General features: G+C 42.8%; 1 protein-coding gene across 1 annotated transcript in view; it reads left to right on the forward strand.

Annotated features, from left to right (window-relative positions):
- The first annotated feature begins 1339 nt into the window (after positions 1-1339).
- Positions 1340-17051, forward strand: part of bahcc1b (BAH domain and coiled-coil containing 1b) — a 57439-nt gene continuing 41727 nt past the window's right edge. Inside the window, exons 1-2 of the mRNA XM_053341198.1 lie at positions 1340-1480; positions 5178-5509. Coding sequence (XP_053197173.1) covers positions 5338-5509 — 172 coding nt within the window. The 5' untranslated portion in view covers positions 1340-1480; positions 5178-5337. The remainder of the gene's footprint in view (positions 1481-5177; positions 5510-17051) is intronic.

Below are 17051 nucleotides of genomic sequence, written 5' to 3' on the forward strand. Positions count from 1 at the left end.
TACAGGTAAACAGACATGCAGTCATAAAATAGCAAATATTGAATATACAGTAGCATATTGTTTAAATTTATGTCCAACCTTTCTAATCATTCCTCCCAAAATGCACATAAAAATAAACCTTTCTCCATTAAGTGTTGTTTTTAATGTTGTTAAATTACGTTTTCCTTTATACTTAGGATATGGCTTATTGATGGATTAAGTGAACTGATACAGAAGAAATGAACGTTCATTCAACAACCTGTACTGTGAGAGGAAGGATTTGCTTTTATGGACCAAGCCAGAGAATTAAATATGATCAAAACCTACTTCAGATTTACTCCCAGTATCCCAGTGGACACATTTTCTGTATAAACCTCACACTTAACTTATAAAGGTCTTAATTTTATTTAATCTTTGTGGTTGTGCATGCATTTGAGAGTAAATATCTTGCATGGGAAGACTAAGAGTGTACATGTCCAATAAATCAGACACACATTCTGCTAATAAGGACTAATTTAGCTAAACACATGCAGTGGGGCGAGTGAAAAGGCGGAATTCCCCAGGAGCATCAATAAAACTATCACATCATCGCTGTCACATAGCAAAAATAACGATACGCTCAGAGCACAAGCAGCATTTGAACTGAACTGCAGCGGGATCACACAGAATAGGCTAGATGCTGTTTGCTCTCAATCAGTGATCAGAAAGTGCAGGCAGCGCTGCACGGCTCCGGCTCCTCTCCTCCGTGAGCACTGAACAGCGCCGAGCTGTGCCGACTGTCTCCTCGCATTTGCTTGTGCACGCAGTGCGCCGAGGGTTGCAAATCAAACGCCCGCCGTTTGTCTCCTCGGCTCCGGCGGCTTCCTCATTGGTTCGTAGCGGCAGCCAATAGGAGCGTGTGTTTACCGTCGGAAGGGGGGGTGGTGGGAGGGGGGGGGGGGGGTTTGTGTGTGTGTGTGTGTGTGTGTGTGTGTGTGGAGGTGGGGTTGGGGTGTAGGAAAGGGTGGAGTGGGGTGGGGAAGGGGGGCGCCTCACGGGCACGCTTTCACATTGTCGTCCTCAAACCAATAGGCGCGCGCGTTCACCCCTCCCCGCGCACACACACACACTCACACACACACACACACACTCACACTCGTTCGCTCTCTCTCTCTCTCTCTCTCTCTCTCTCTCTCTCTCTCTCTCTCTCTCTCTCTCTCTCTCTCTCTCTCTCTCTCTCACACACACACACCCCTCCATCCTCCATCTCCTCCTCCTCCTCCTCCTCCCGGCGTGTCTGAGTCTCCGGCTGCATGAACGAGCCTCGATTCACTACAAGCCTGAACTTCTACGATGCGTCTCTCCCATACTTCAACTGACTGCACAGCACAGTCTGCAGCAGCATAGGATGTAATCAATCCCACATGTTTCATCTCTGCGACTCGGGGATTTTCACTTTGAATATTTTTATACTTTTTCTTTCGTTATACCCTACTCGCCACGCAAGGGATATAACTTACCAGTAAGTAGCAAATTATTTTACAGCTGGCTTTTATAATCTTTAGCCATTGTGTTGCACTGAATGCCGATTTTCTTTTTCTTTTTTTTTTTTTTTTGGTTGAAGTGCTTCAGCTTGCAGGAGAGGATGATCTAAATTTGGCGTGTTATTCAAATCATGATGCATTTAATTTTCAAAAATCCTGCTGTTGCCGGCTACACTGTCATACCTTTGGAGAAGTAAATAATAAAATGCAAGCTGATAAACCCCGAGTGCTGCGCGTTCAGAATAATGATGTAAAGACAAGCCTTTCAATAATTATAATATTTGCATTAAAAGCGACAAATCTCCTGATTTTACTGCATTTTGAGGGATTTGTTTCCTTATCACACTGTCTCCCCTCCTGTCCAGTGCGAAGGACTAAGCTGTGGGTGATGTGTGTGTCACTTTTTTGATTTGACCTCTCTTCACAGCCAAATTACTTGTGTGTTTCTAATTCATTCAGATGACTATTCAAAACCACTCGCTTTTCAGCGCGTCTCTGCACGCCTGTAGTTTTATAGATTATAAATTGTAGATTATTTCTTTGTTAGCTTTCTATTGTGTGTATGTATGTATGTGTGTGTGCGTGCGTGTGTGTGTGTGTGTGTTTGAGAGGGAGTGAGACAGAGAGGTTTATTGCAAACTGCAGTGCTCCCTGCTTCTCCCCTCGGTATGAAGGCTCTGCAGACGCCGGGCTGTCTTCGGCTCGGCCGGGCTTGTCTCTCCTGTTCAGCCTGAGTCTGAATATCCGGATTTAGTGTCCCGGTTATGCTTTGTTGCTTTACTTTATTGCAAAATTACTCAAGGCAATGAGTTGGTCTCTGAACTCTGTCCACTTTAAATGTGAACGTGAATCTTAATTCTTTTTTTTATCTTTTATCCAAAGATCCACACATTTTAAATTTAGTCCCATTTTTTTCTGGAATGGCACAAAACGCGTAATTTTAGTTTAAAGCCTCGGTTCAAGGAAGAAGAAAAAAACACAATTCTTTGTGGATTTGCTGACTTCTGTGTTATGTTCATGTGATATCGTTTTGACCAGTATTTGTAACTTTTGTTGAGGGCTTCTCAGAAGACAGTTTGACCCTTCACAGGGCAGTAATGGTGAAGGTGTGTGAGTGTTTGGGGGGACTGTGTGTGTGTGTGTGTGTGTGTGTGTGTTTGTGTGTGTGTGTATGTATGTGTGTGTGTGTGTGTGTGTGTGCGTGTGTGTTTTGGGGTGTGTGCGTATAGGGTTTGGTGGAGTCTGGGTGAAGTGGAAGGAAGTCTGAACGCCTTCCACGTCGATGCACAGACAACACACACACACACACACACACACACACACACACACACACACAAGCATACAGTACATCAGATCCAAATGATCATCTCCACCAAACTGTTACGCGCGATCTAGTCACGTCGTTTTGTTTGCGTGGCTTGGCGATAACACGGGATTTAGATTCAGGTTGTTAAATGTAGCCTGAGTGGCTCTGTGTTGACGTGGAATGTAAACACCAAGGACGTATGTTTAGGCCCTGAAAATTTAAAAATGTATAGACAAACGTCAGACGAGAGTGGTTTATGATTGATGTCCCGTAGAGAAAGGCCATTGTTTCCCACAGCCTAGGGGACAGGAGAGAGTCCATTTTGCTTTCCCAGTGCACTGGTAGCAGTCTGCGTTTCTCTGTTTTACCCTTATTTCTCCTCTCACTGTCATCTGTGGCTAAAAGTGATTCTCACATACACATAGGGGAAATTAAACTATTTTAATGTAGTTGTAGACCAAGCCAAATATTATTATGGGAAGCATTTGCATGCATTGAATATTTTATGCTGGGAGTGTTTTGACGCACACACACACACACACACACACGCTCACAACATACATTTGCAGGTCCTGTCAAAGCTGCTGAACTTTCGAGATCGCCCCCCCCCCTGCCCCCCACTACCCCCAAAACACAATTCCTGAAAGTTGGAGTCCTTGAGCAGGTGTGTGTGTGTGAGAGAGAGAGAGAGAAAGAGAGAGATACAGAGTGTGTGTGAGAGAGAGAATGTATGTGTGTGTACGTGTGTGTGTGCGTAAAGGAAACTTGAATATCCGAGCTCATGCAGCCTATATTCTTCTGCACTTCATAAGCCCCTGGTCCACCAGAGCATTTGATATTTTCTTTGTTCCTTTATCGTTGATTCCTGGGAGGTGCTATCAGCAGCTACAGAGTGCTAGATGGACGTGCCATGCATTGAAAGGCCTAATAGATGGACTGCTGAGGTGTGTTTGGCGAACGCAGGCACCAAGCTCACCCTATCTGAGCGTCACAGGGAGCCCTATTTAAGTAAATGACCTAGGCTATAAGGCATACATATAAAGTCGATGATTTCCTAGTCTATTTCACTGTTTATTGCTCCGGTCTTTGGCGCTGAAGCATAAAGGTGATTTGATTTGTGTTTGTGATTACAGTGTAGCCTATGTATATATGCTATATGTGTAGCAGAGGCGCATGGTGTTTGCCATTGTCAAAAGGCGAGGGCCACTGCTGCTGACTCCGTTGGAGTTGATTGAAATGGCTGTTTCATTGCCATTTACATTAATAAGCAACAGAGTCTCGGTCACCATAATGCAAAATATAAAAACATTAAAGCCCAAAACATTAAAGGTGAAACAAGTTTTATTAATAAATAAAAAAAAGCAACCAGCAGTAAAGTCAGATTTAATTTATAAAAGCTTTACAGACATCGATCAAAGGTAGGTGTGTGTGTGTATGTGTGTGTGTGTGTGTGTGTGTGTGTCACAGGACCTTATCAATCCCATGTTTCGTGTTCCTTTTTAATAGAAGAAATTAAGAATATCTCAAAGTGACGCAGCCACGTGTTAAATGTATAGTGCATCTGCTTTTATGACAACTAAACGAGGAAAGAAATCAAACTTAATTCAAATGTTAAAACAACAATACATGAATCAAAGCAGAAATGTGCGTGTGCCTTCCTGTTTTGAAACAGTGTTGTGACTGCAAGTTGGGGAAGAGATTTCAGTCGTCATAATTAAGGATAAAAAGGCGCTGTTTCATGTTTTCTTGCTCAGGAACATTGTGCAAATTGTTTTCTTCATATTTTAGCGCAGAAGCCCCCGAGGTCCAGCTTGTTTATGACCAGTCTTTGTTGAGTCTAAAGACTTACCAACTCGTCCTTCATCGAGGAAGGCTTATACCACCGTGAACTCTTGTACTGTATATGCATCATTTGTTTGTACCTGAGCCAAATCAGTCCCTCTCCTTTCCACTCTGCTCGCTGATAAAGAAAGCTCCCGTGTGCGTTATTTGCATCGTGTTTGGTCACAGGATGAAGACGAAGTGGGGTGGGGGGCAAACAGACTACTGTTGGGGCCAAGGATGTGGATCAGGATGAATCCACATAAACTCAGTTCAACCACCTTTTATCTGCGGAATAGACTTTACTCAGATTTTCTGGGCTGGCATAAATCGTTGTTATATAAAATGTAAAGTATAGTACAAGTAGTGTGCGTAATATGGAAATGTGTTCCTTTAAAACGTTGTGCAGAAATCTGAATTGCTTTTTGTTGCTTCGTCTAAACATGAACAGCGACTGTCTCTCAGTTCAGCCTTTTCTTCAGCACTACATCCCTGGTTGGCTCATTATTGTCAGCGCTTTGACGTGTCTCCTGCTCTCTCTTTTGTAGGACATGACGGGGACTCAGTTTCTACCCTGCAAAGCCAAAACTCCGCTCAATGCGAAGGGATCCCGAAGTTCATAAAAGGGATTATTTGCATCTGGGTGCCTGAGACCTTCGGTGCCTCCGGATTTTACTTTGGATTTGGGATTTATCGGTTCTCGCCGGGATGGAAAGCCGAGATTTCGCTCCCCCGCACCACCTCCTGACGGAGCGGAGCGCGCTGGTTCACAGCGCCGCGTCTCGGATGGCGCAAGGCGGCCACGGCTCCGTGCAGCACCCCGCTCACTTCCAGCCAGGGAAATACTACTCATCCCACCTCTCCATGGGTCCGCACTCAGGTCGGTTTTGAACGCAACTCTTTTTCTTGTGTGTGAATGACAAGTATAGGTTTAAAAAATTCAGCGACTCTCTTTTGTGTGAAGCATATGTTTTCCATATTGCAAACTTGGGAAACCTTGAAGCTCTTTGGGACGAACTAAAATTTACTGCTAAAGGAAATTGCTCAGAGTTTGTGGCCATTTGGAAATTAGCAAAAAGGCGCAGACAACTCAAAGAGTTTCATGTTTTGCTTTATTTAATGAACTGTTTATGACACAGCTGCTCGCTGTCTCTAATATATGAAAAATAAACATAATTTATCAGTTTAGTATTTCAGCCTTGCGTAAAATGGTGGAAAATGTTTCTCTTCGACCAGGAATGTTTCTCTTCTGGCGTATTTTGCAAATTAGATTAACTTTAAATTTACTGCACACCTCCCTTTTTTGTTTTAGACTTAAAACCTCTCAAGAATTTATTCTAGGATTATTTGCCTTTATCACACAGGGATTATTAGGCGTTTCCAGTGGCATAATCTTGTCATAGATTTATATGGTTTCATCAATTAGTAAAGTACTAATCATTGCCATTTGATGTAATTAATTAGGATTGGGTAATTCCACTGCTTATATTTCCCATTAAACAATAAATTAAAGCTATTAACTGAGCTCGTATTCTACAGTTTCTGTGCAATGTTGAGTCCCTCATGTGGGGCTCCGGGAGGTTTGGCGCTGGTGGGTTTCGGGGCACATGCTGGTTTGTACTGGTCACAAACCGGGGGTCGCGGTGGAGGGGGTGGGGTCTCTGGCTAATAGAGGTGCGGGTAATACCAGAAAATCCGGTTTCTATATTGAGCGGGGGGGACGTGACGGGGTGCGAATGGGTTGACAGTGCATGCATTAGATTTAACAAGTAGCTTTGGTATCCTGTCTCAATAGGGGAGGGGAGGAGGGGGGGGGGGGGATTGGGAAGGTGTGTGTGTGAAGGGAGAGAGAGAGAGCGAGAGAGAGAGAGAGAGAGAGAGAGAGAGAGAGAGAGAGCGAGGGAGAGAGAGAAATGCTCTGCTCTAAATCATACAGTGGCTAAATAGCTGCTGGACTAACTGGATGAATGCAAACGTGCCCGATGAGAAACATCATTAATTATCATTTGCAAATGCAGCGGGTTCTTTAAATAGACGCTGAGACTCGGCCCTGAAGGATATCGTCTGTTGTGTGTAGGATCCACATATCCTCTGTCTATACTTATTTGCATATTCATTAGTTATACACAACGCCAACGCAGACGTCCCTTCCGAAATCTGAACTCTTTAAGATTTTAATCGCAATAATTTAACTCCACATTTCCGGCCAACACCTTAAACTCGGCGCAGAGTTGAGCAGTTTGCAGAAAAATAGGGTTTAAACTTCAGAGGTCTGACATTTGGTGTGCTGGAGGTTCTAGTTCTGGTCTTTTCTCTGCTTCATATGGAGGGAATGTGATTTAAAGCAGCAATAGAAATATTTTCATCAGCTTCTTTTGTCTTCCGAAATAATCTGTCACTTATTCCACTTTACATGTTTCATAATCTTACAGCATTTACACAGTTAAAACTGTGAATCTGCAGTTTTTTTAAACCATAGGCTAACTATGCATAAAGAATATATTACAATATATTCATCATCATTAATTTGAAATATATGGAGGATCAAAAGTGCAATATTCATATTTATTATTTTTTACAATTTTGGAATTTTTAAAATGTAAAATAAAATTGTACAAATTTAAAAGTCTACATGTCTAATGAATGCGTTGTTGTAAATGTAAAGTATATCAAATGTACTTTGTATTGTTCTTCAATATTTGTATATAAAATAGTTTAAAAAAATTGTACAATTTCCTTAATTATAATTATCCTTTACATTATATTCAAATAAGTTACACAGGAACACGTAGGTTGTAATTTTTTTTAAATTGATAAAATATTTTACATATTTCATGAGGCATTACGTTTGCACGTCTCCTTATTTTACTGAAGTGATTTTACCTAAAAATATTCCTTTGTCATTTTTAAACCTGCAACTGTAAGTAAAATCTGCTTGTTTTAACAAGTAGACACCTCACACGCATAACCATTTAAACAGATTATTCCCTACTTTGAATGATATTGCTACTCACTGACATGTATTATGGTCCCATTTAAAAATGATTCTGTAATGTTGAAGGGGGGAAAAAGCGTAGTAATGCAGGGTGATAATGCTATTGAAATATATTCAAGAGGGCCTCTCACTGGGTCTCAAGGTGCATGACACTGTATTGAGATTCCAGATATCCAGACTCTCCATGCATGTCCCTGATGGGGTTTTGACTGACATGATGGGCATAGAGGATTGTTGTTTTGGGATGGGGGTTGGGGTACGGTGTGTGTGTGTGTATTTGCTGGGAGGTTAGGATGGGGGTTACCTTTGTGCTTGCCCCCCTTAGAGATTCAGAAAGCTGTATGCCTGGCCCTAGGCCTCGGCACAGGGGGTAGATATGATGTGGGGTTGGCCATACCGGGGCAGGAGGGGGGTTTGTTTCAGATCTTTGGAAACACACACACACACACACACACACACACACACACACAGATACACACACACATTTTTTTACCTTCTCACAAGACCGACCCGGGTGTATCACTTACAGAGATTCAAAAAAAAAAAAAAAAAAAAAAAACCTCCTCTCATTCCCCCCTGTTTCTTCATATCCCAGAAAACCTGCAATCCATCAATTTGCTGAAGCCTCTTATTTAGATCAGCATGGTGTCTGCTTGAATATGGTCGCGCTTGACAAGGTGATGGAATGACAGCCGCATACCAACGCCATAAGACTCAGCCCCCATTTGATAAAACCCCACAATGATATTACACAGGCGTTTAGATTACTGATAGGAGCAGTGGGAAAGCCTTTGTCTCTCTCTGTCTGTCTTGCTCTCTTTCCCCTCCCTGTTTCACTGCTTTGCTTTTATTCCAGTTTCCCTCTTTTTCTTCCCCTTTCTGTGGTGTTAGCCCCTGGGCAGTGGTTGTGTAAGTGTGTGTGCACGTGTGTGTATATGTGTGTGATTAAGGTTAGGTTTAGCCTGCAGTAGCACAGGTGTGCAGTATTATGGAGGGCGTGGCAGAGCTTGTCATTGAACAGGTGTGTTACTTCCCAGACAGCAGACGGTTTTGTTTACATGGCTGTGTATGTGTGAGAGAGTGTGCGTGTGTGCGACCTAGTAATACAGACTGAAAAAAAATCATGTTGCACACATGTGCAGCTGCGCACACACACACACACACACACACACACACACACACACAAACACATACACACACACACACACATCTTAAGCTGCTTGTGTTTTGAGCTTTGAAAAAGTAATAAACCATAATCACAATGTTTTAGTTAGACGAGATAACCTCTCCGCCACCTCTCTCTGTCTTTTCTCTCTCTTTTTCCTTTTCCCTGACCTCCTTTCTTCTTCTTTTCTCCCATGTTCTCTTCTCCCCATGTTCAGTCTTGTTTGTAGAGCACACAATCCTCACTGTGTGTGTGTGTGTGTGTGTGTGTTACATGCAACCACCACGTCCATTCATCATGACGCTGTCAGTGATATCTCTCCTCTCTTGGAAGTTTCTCAGCATAAGCTTTGATCATCACAGCAACACAGATGAGACACGCCCCTTTACCCTCCTATGCACACACACACACCTTCACACACAAATATCTCGCATGACGTGAAAGAGATTGTGTGTGTGTGTGTGTATGAGTTTGGAAGTTTCTCTCTGTGTGTGTGTGTGTGTGTGTGTGTGTGTGTGTGTGTGTTGTAGGGTTAGACACACAGAGGTCTGTAGTTAGTACAGATATGCATTTGTGTGGGTATGTGTGGTGATTATGTTAAAAGGCAAGAGGGAATGATGGCTCTGTAGAAAGAAAGACTGAAGGAGGTGAAAAAGGAAGAGAATATGAGAAGGCAAATGATAGATGGATGGAGTAGAGGAATAGAAAGAGAAGGAGGAGCAGAGGGAGTAGAGAGGCTGAATGTTTCCACCTGGTTGGTAATCCAGTCAGATTACCACCGCCTGACGGCACCCACTGGCCGTCATCCCCAGCTCCTCAGCCTGGCGTCTCCGCTGCCTCTCAAGAGCGCAAGAGTGAAAACGAGAGAGAGAGGAGACGCTTGTCTGTGTGTGTGTGTGTGTGTGTGTGTGTGAGATGAGTCAGCAGTGGATGAGCCTCAGACAGCCTCAGCTCCTCTTTACCAGCGCCCTACCCCGGGGTACAAGGGGCATATCCCGGGTGCAGCGTGCAAGACGACCCCCTGTGTGGAGGAGACAGCTGGCGGAGGCTGCAGCCAGCCGATCTGCAATTGGACACAGTGAGGAAGAGGAGAGTGCAAACTGTCAATTCAATTCAATTAGATTCAAGCAAAAACACATATTAGTTTAATGTTCAATCAAAGGTCACACACACTATGGACAAATTCTATAAAAATCCCATTTTACATATGCACATTTTGTTTTTGCCAACCTTAAATCTTGGCAATCTCATTTTAAACCAGATAAAATATGTAAAATATGTAAAATATGCAGCAAAGCCAGAGAAATCAGTTAAAAGTGTCTGACTGTTTGAAGTCTGTTGACACATTAAAGGCATTAAGTCATTAAGTAAAACCAGCCCAGTAAAGTCATTAGAGGCATTTCCATTACAAATCAGACTCTTGTGTGTGTGCTTTGATATTTCAAGCAAACTATGGGAGCATCATTTAAATATCCGCATGGAATTAAAATGACCGTGGAGTTACTGCGACCATAATCTCAGCCCTGTAAAAAGTTGCATCAGTGGAAGACAAAAAGAAGAATGTGCATGAGTAAAAAAAGAGAGTACATGAAGTAATCATCTTTTTGATGTTGGAGTTTTGAGGGAAGCATGTGTTTGTTCTGAAGCACATTTGCTGCAGCGACAGAAAGACTTTTGTCTCATCTCCAGCTCTCATCCAACATGTGAACAGCTGCTTATTGTCGGTAGCAGTGATTTGAAGGGAGTGGGGTGCATTTGGTTGCGACATCTCCGGGGTGTGAACACACACCACCATCTGATGACTTGGCATGTGAATGGAAAGCGCCAGACTTCCTGTGTCCATGTGCTCTTTTCTCTCTCCTCTTCCCCCTTTTCGTCTTCTTCGTCTTCTTCTTTTTCTTCTTCTTCTACTTCTGTCCCTTGCCGGCCAGACCTCCCCTCCACCCGGCTCCTCGCTCCTCTTTAACCACATGCTCGCCCTCCCTTTTCCTCCTCTCCTTCTGCTTTCCTCTTTCACTTCCCCCTTCACTCTGCGTTTGCTCCTCTCTGCTCTTCGAGTGGTCCTCCAGCCCTCCTTCTTCTTCCTCCCCTCCTCCTCCTCCTCCTCCTCCTTCTTCCCCACCCCCGTCTGCTTTCACTCTCCGCTCTTTTCAATCGATCCCCCCCCCCACCCCACCACCACCTCTTATATCCAGCTCCCCATCTCTGTCTAACTCCCCACACACCCATCGCCTCCTGGTGTTGTTAGCAGACCAGCTCCTCTCAGCACTCCTATTTCTGTCTCAATTTCAGCCTGCTTCCTCTCCTTTTCCACATTTCCTCATTTGCCCCCCTCTCCCATACACTCTTCTCCTCCTCTCTCTGCCTCCTCCCCTCCTCGCCACTCGGCCGATTGTTAACGGGCCCGTCCCGGTGCTACTCGGCCCATGGCCAGACTCACTAAATCAGAAACGATTGGAGGATTTGGCAAGAGGGAGTGAGAGCTCAGCGCGGCGCCTGTGAAGTCAGAGAAATGAGAGAAAAATGACATTTTAAACAGCCTGCAAAACACAAGGCTAAAACAGCTTCTTACTATGTACAGGAGGAGGGAGAGCTGGGTGGGCAAGTGTGTGTGTGTGTGTGTGTGTGTTCATTTAAAAAAATACAGTAGGCCTATAAGGTGTTTTATGTGAATATGTGGCTGCTGTGGCTGGTATTCGTGATATGTGAAAAGAAAGAGTGTGTGTGCGTGTGTGTGTGTGCGTGTGTGTGTGTGTGTTTGCAGACACTATAGTTCCCTGCTATTTTATGGCTTTCCACTTCTTCAGAGGGGTCAAGGCAATCCCCTGTTTACATGACAGAGAAGTGACATCATTTAGTGCAGGGGGGGCAGACATGATGTCACAGTCTCGCCAGTTCCACAGGTCTGCCCCCCCCCCTCACCCTCAGAAAATGCACACCGGCGACTCAACCCTTATCGCGGCAAAACGACACCTGAGATGGGGCCCGGCTTTTATGCGTCTCAGGGTCACATTTATGCCTGACTCATCGTCACTCGAGCTGACTTGTTTGACTCAGCCGGAGCCCTTTTTTTTTCTTTCTCTCAGCCGTTGTGTTTTGCTACTCCATCCGATTCATTTTCAGCTCTGTTTGGCTCATTCATATTGTAATGGATTCCATTCAGGCGGGTCTATGTCCAGTTTGTTTTGCTGTCAGGGGGCTCAGATGGATGGAGGGGGCTGTAGGTTCATCTGGAGGTGAGGTTAAAGAAGGCAGAGTGGTCAGACTTCCTCCTGAAGGCCCAGACCCTTCAGGTTTTTCTGAGTCACACTGCTGCTATCTTTCAGATTGAGCAGATTGAGTGTTTTTTGTGTGGAAGACAGCAAATGTGGTCTTAAATAGGAAAATAGGTTTAATATCTGTGTGTGTGTGTGTGTGTGTGTGTGAGTGTGTGTGTGCGTGTGAGGGAGGAAGAGAGTAAGAAAAAGAGATAAGCAGCTGTGTGGAACAGCATGGATCGTTACACAGTGACACACATGAAAGCATTAAGTATATTCAGGAGTCTTCGTTGAATATACATGGAGCCGTGTGCAGCCGTGTGTGTGTGTGTGTGTATGTGCGCGTGTGTGTGTATGTGAATCCCCTCCCGTGCTCTTGCCCGAGCTGAGAGTAGTGAGAAAGAAAACAAGAAAAAGAGTGTGAGAGAGAGCTAGCAAAAAAAAAAAAAAACCCCAAAAAACAACAAAGATCCGTCATCAGTCATTCATGGCTAATCAGTCTCGTGGGACGTGCACACCACACACACACACACACACATACACTCACACAGTGCTGAGGTCCTAATCCTACTGGGACTGCTTGTGCCTCTATGTGTGCCTGTCTAAATTTTAGATCCAGGCTGATTAGAAGCAAACTCTCCCTTTTTGCATGTCTCTCTCCCTCTCTACCTCTACTTCACTCTCTTCTTCTTCTCCCTCTCTCCGTCTCTTCTCCTCTTCGTCTTTGATTGCTGGTAAAGTGTCTCTTCTCCTTCTCTCTATTTTTTTCTCTTGTCTCTTTAATAACCGCCTACTGTCTTTTCCGGTTGTTTTGATGTGTGTTTTTGTAATGTTTGGAAGCATGTGTGCATGCATAATATCAGGACTTCTTTTGTGTGTGAGTGTGCACTTATCTCTGCTTTTGCATGTGTGTGCTCACTCCCGCTTGTGTGTGTGTGTGTGTGTGTGTGTGTGTGTGTGTGTGTGTGTGTGTGTGTGTGTGTGTGTGTTCCTCGTTTCCTCGTGTACACTGTGTTTTCGCATGTTTTGCTTCATCAGAACCTCTCAGTGCCTGTCTGCGTTTTATCGGCTCTTCCATTTGTTTCAGCTTTGTCTTAATTTCAAATCAAATCAGATTTTTTGCATTTATGTTACATTATTGCAAAAGCTAAGTGACATATTACTGAACAAAAAGCATTTAGATGAATAAATAATCACAAGAATCACAAACATGTTAAACAATCCTATAAATATGAGTCAGAATATGGTCAGAAGAATGTAAGCTAAAAGCATGGTCTTGTTTGTGGCATGTAGAGAAGTTACCCTCATTTATCAGGGGGGGGGGGGATTTGTCTATATATGATGCTGGCTTTGTATAAGAATGATTCATTTAAGTCAGTATAATTGGTGCTTTTGGTGAGGATGTGAAGCTCTGTTTATGGCTGTAGAATACAGTGAAAACAGTGTGTCTTCTCTTGGTATCCAGAATAGTTCCACATAGTTCCAGATTTTAATATATATATCACAATATGTCAAATTTAAGCAAAATGTATAAAACATGCAAAAAGAAATGAACTGTATTCTGCTGTTGCACATTACACGACTCCAAATTGTTCAAATGTACAAAATAGAAACTTCAATAAGTAATTTTTCCACTTTTTTTAATTCCAGTTTGCTCAGAATCATTAACTTGGACAACAAAAATGTGCAAAAAGGTCATTTAATGAATTCCACATAATAACGATAAACAATAATATTGAATCTGGGCTCCACCAAACGATTCTTTTCATTATCACATTCATTTGCCAACCAGTTTTCTCAATTCATTGTTAATTGTTTGTCCTACAAAATGTCAGAAAATAGTGAAATATGAGCTAACAGTCCAAAACCTGAAAGAGAGCCGCTCAAACAAAGTAAAGCAGCAATTCCTCACAATGAAGAAGCTAGAACGAGGACATGTTGGGCATCTTTGCTTTGAAAAATGACTTAAATGAACAATAAGTCATTAAAACAATTTAAGGTTAATTTTCTATTGATGGACTTCTGGATTAATGGACTAATTGTTTCATCTTTAAGTGTTTCTACCTGTTTGAACAGACTGTTGTCACGGTGTTACTTGACTTTCTGTATTCTATGTGTGTTTAGTGGTGAGAGTGCAGGGCTAAACATGCCTTATCATTTCTCATCAATGGTTGACGGCTTTTTCTTTATGTTTGATTTGGGTTGGATTTTTTTGTGTGCTGGCATTCTCCTTCTTGATTTGGAGGTGGAACTGAAACGATTGCTCAGCAGCTCGGAAGTTGTTGATGAACTGATTAATTGATTTAAAAGATTTTGACATTCGATTCATTCTTTTAGTCATTTTTTTAAAGCAAAAATGGAAAATATTCAATAGTTTTAGCTTCTCAAATATAAGGATTATTTCATTTTCTTTGTTTTATATAATTGTCAATTGTGAAATCAAGACATTTGAAGATGTTTTTTTTTAAGTTTTCAGTATTGGTGGGCTAAATGGTAAATCAATTAATACAGACAAATAATTGCTATCTTATTGAGAATTAAAATAAATTGAGATTTTCCCTCCAATCCTTAACGCTATTGCTCTCCATCCCTTCTGTTGTTTATTTTCTTTTTTTTCTAATCTCCTTCCTTCCTCTTTATTTCATCTCTGCGAATCTCTCCAATAATCTTTTATTCCTGTGTAAATATTACTGCAATGAAGGAATATAAAGGAAGGGAAAGCCATACTGAAATAAGGTCAGACTAGGTTATTCTCACCTGCTTTCTTTCTCTCTCTCGATAGATATCTCACTGTCTTTCTTTGTCACTGGCTCCCATCCTCTCTCGCCCGCTCACTCACTCTCCCAACCCCCCCCTCCCCTCCCTCCTTCCCCTCCCTCCCTTCCCCTCCCTCCCTCCCTCCCTTGCTCTTTCGCTCCTTTCCCTGTCTCTTCCTCCGCTCACTCCCTTGTTGCCTCTCTCTCGTGTTTCGCTGTCTGCTCATCCCGCTCTTCTCTCTTGTTTCGTCTCTTCCCCCTCACACACACACACACACACACACACACACACACACACACACACACACACTGACTGTCTGACGCCCACGCACACACACAGACTACAAATTCAGACACACACACACACATATATATTTATATATATATATACACACACACTGACACCTGCATGTCGAACCGTTGAGGGTCTAATTTAAGTAAAGTGCTTCTCTAGGAACCACAACCCCTCAACTCACGATGATGGAGGGTGATACGGAGCGGCGTGGTTGAACACATACATATTCGTATGTAGACGCACACACACACACACACACACACACACACACACATCCTGCTCCAGCGATACTGAGATATGACTCTCCATGGTGTGGGATTGAAGGGAGCACTGTAGATGGCTTATAAGTAGCATACTGCTGTAATAATAATGTGATATTTGATCCCCTCAGGGAAATTCACCTTTCCTGGGCTGCCTGGCAGGTCAGACTTTAGGGTCAGTCACAGCAGTACAGGAGCTGGTAGGGGATTCAGTGTCCTGCTCATGGACACTTCAGCAGGGTGGATGGCTGGCTGATATGGATATGCTTGAATCTGGGTCTGCTGTTTTAAAGGATGTGTCGTCTTCTCCGCTGCACCACCGCGCTGCTTTTGCTCCTGCTGCGTAGGTGTATTTGTTTCCACTGGAGTTTGAGCTAACTTTAGCTGAGGCAGGCTCGTGCTGCACCGCTGCTGCAAATCTGGGGCCACAATCTCAAAGCATCACAGTGAAAAAAAAAAAAAAAGTCTGAAGTGGTTTTTGCTACATATGTCCAAAATGAAAGGAAAGTTGAGATTATAATACTTTAATTATTGCATGGTTTTCCAAAAAAAAACAGATTATATTTCTTGCTAGAAAACATCTAAATAGATTGTGACTCATAAAAGCAAAGCATTATCAAAATCTGCAAAAAACAACACGGCAGACAGAGTAAAGATTCTTCATTTTAAACCTATATTTTTACTCACACACTTTGTTTTGTGTGCTTTTGAACAATGCTGATCCATTTTGAAGAAATAATGAACTATTGACCATCAAAATAATTTAATTTGCTCTAATTATGGTACTTTGTGGATTGTAAGGTCATATCCAGGTTGTTCCTAACCCTAACCCTTAGCAAAAATGTAATCTGAGTACTCCCAACATAGTATTGCATAGCCAGCCCTATCCACCAGTGCAGGAGAAAGGTCTGGCTGAACCAACTATCATTCTGCTATAGGGGGAAAACACTGTGACTTGTTATTACCTCTTTAAAACAATCACAATCATCTAAGTTAAGCCCGGGATGCAATGATGGTGCTCTTACAAAATAGTGTCTGGGGGTAGCTTGTTTTAGAGGAACATTTGCACATGGCATCACCGCAAAAGAGACTGCCACATAAGACAGTAAAAGACGTATGTCGACTGTGCAATCCATCTTTTACTGATTTAAAAAAAAACAAACATGACTTGATCATTGGTGCTCTAATAGGTGTAGCCTGTCTATACGTAAGCTCTGGAGGATTTCACTGGACCTGTTAAAATAACAGACAGTTTAATAGCTGTATGTTGCTCTTGCAGAACGTTATTCAACCAGTATCACAGAAGCTCATGTGAAGTGGAACGGATCGGTACATCCAAGCCAAATCTTTTCGTCAAAACTTGCCATTTTTTTCAGCGTGTAGGTTGCTAACTCGGAGGGTTGATGTTGTTGTTGTTGTTTCACATAGCGACGGAGGAGGAGAAGAGAATTCTGACTGAAATAGTCAGCAGGCTTATACCCACAGTCTACATCCCGTGAGTCACACTACCCCTCCCCACCCCTACCCTACCACCCCCCCACCCCCCCACCCAACTGGTTTTGACATATTGTTAACATCTACTTTCATGCTTTTTAAATTGTAATTGTGATCAGGAATATATGTCAAAAAGTAACAGAGTAGCACATAAGTTAATGAGTCACATAATGCAGCTTTAAAGAATATGTGTTTAGTTG

The sequence above is a fragment of the Scomber japonicus genome, chromosome 20 (genome assembly GCF_027409825.1).
Source record: "Scomber japonicus isolate fScoJap1 chromosome 20, fScoJap1.pri, whole genome shotgun sequence".
In the NCBI taxonomy this organism is placed as follows: domain Eukaryota; kingdom Metazoa; phylum Chordata; class Actinopteri; order Scombriformes; family Scombridae; genus Scomber; species Scomber japonicus.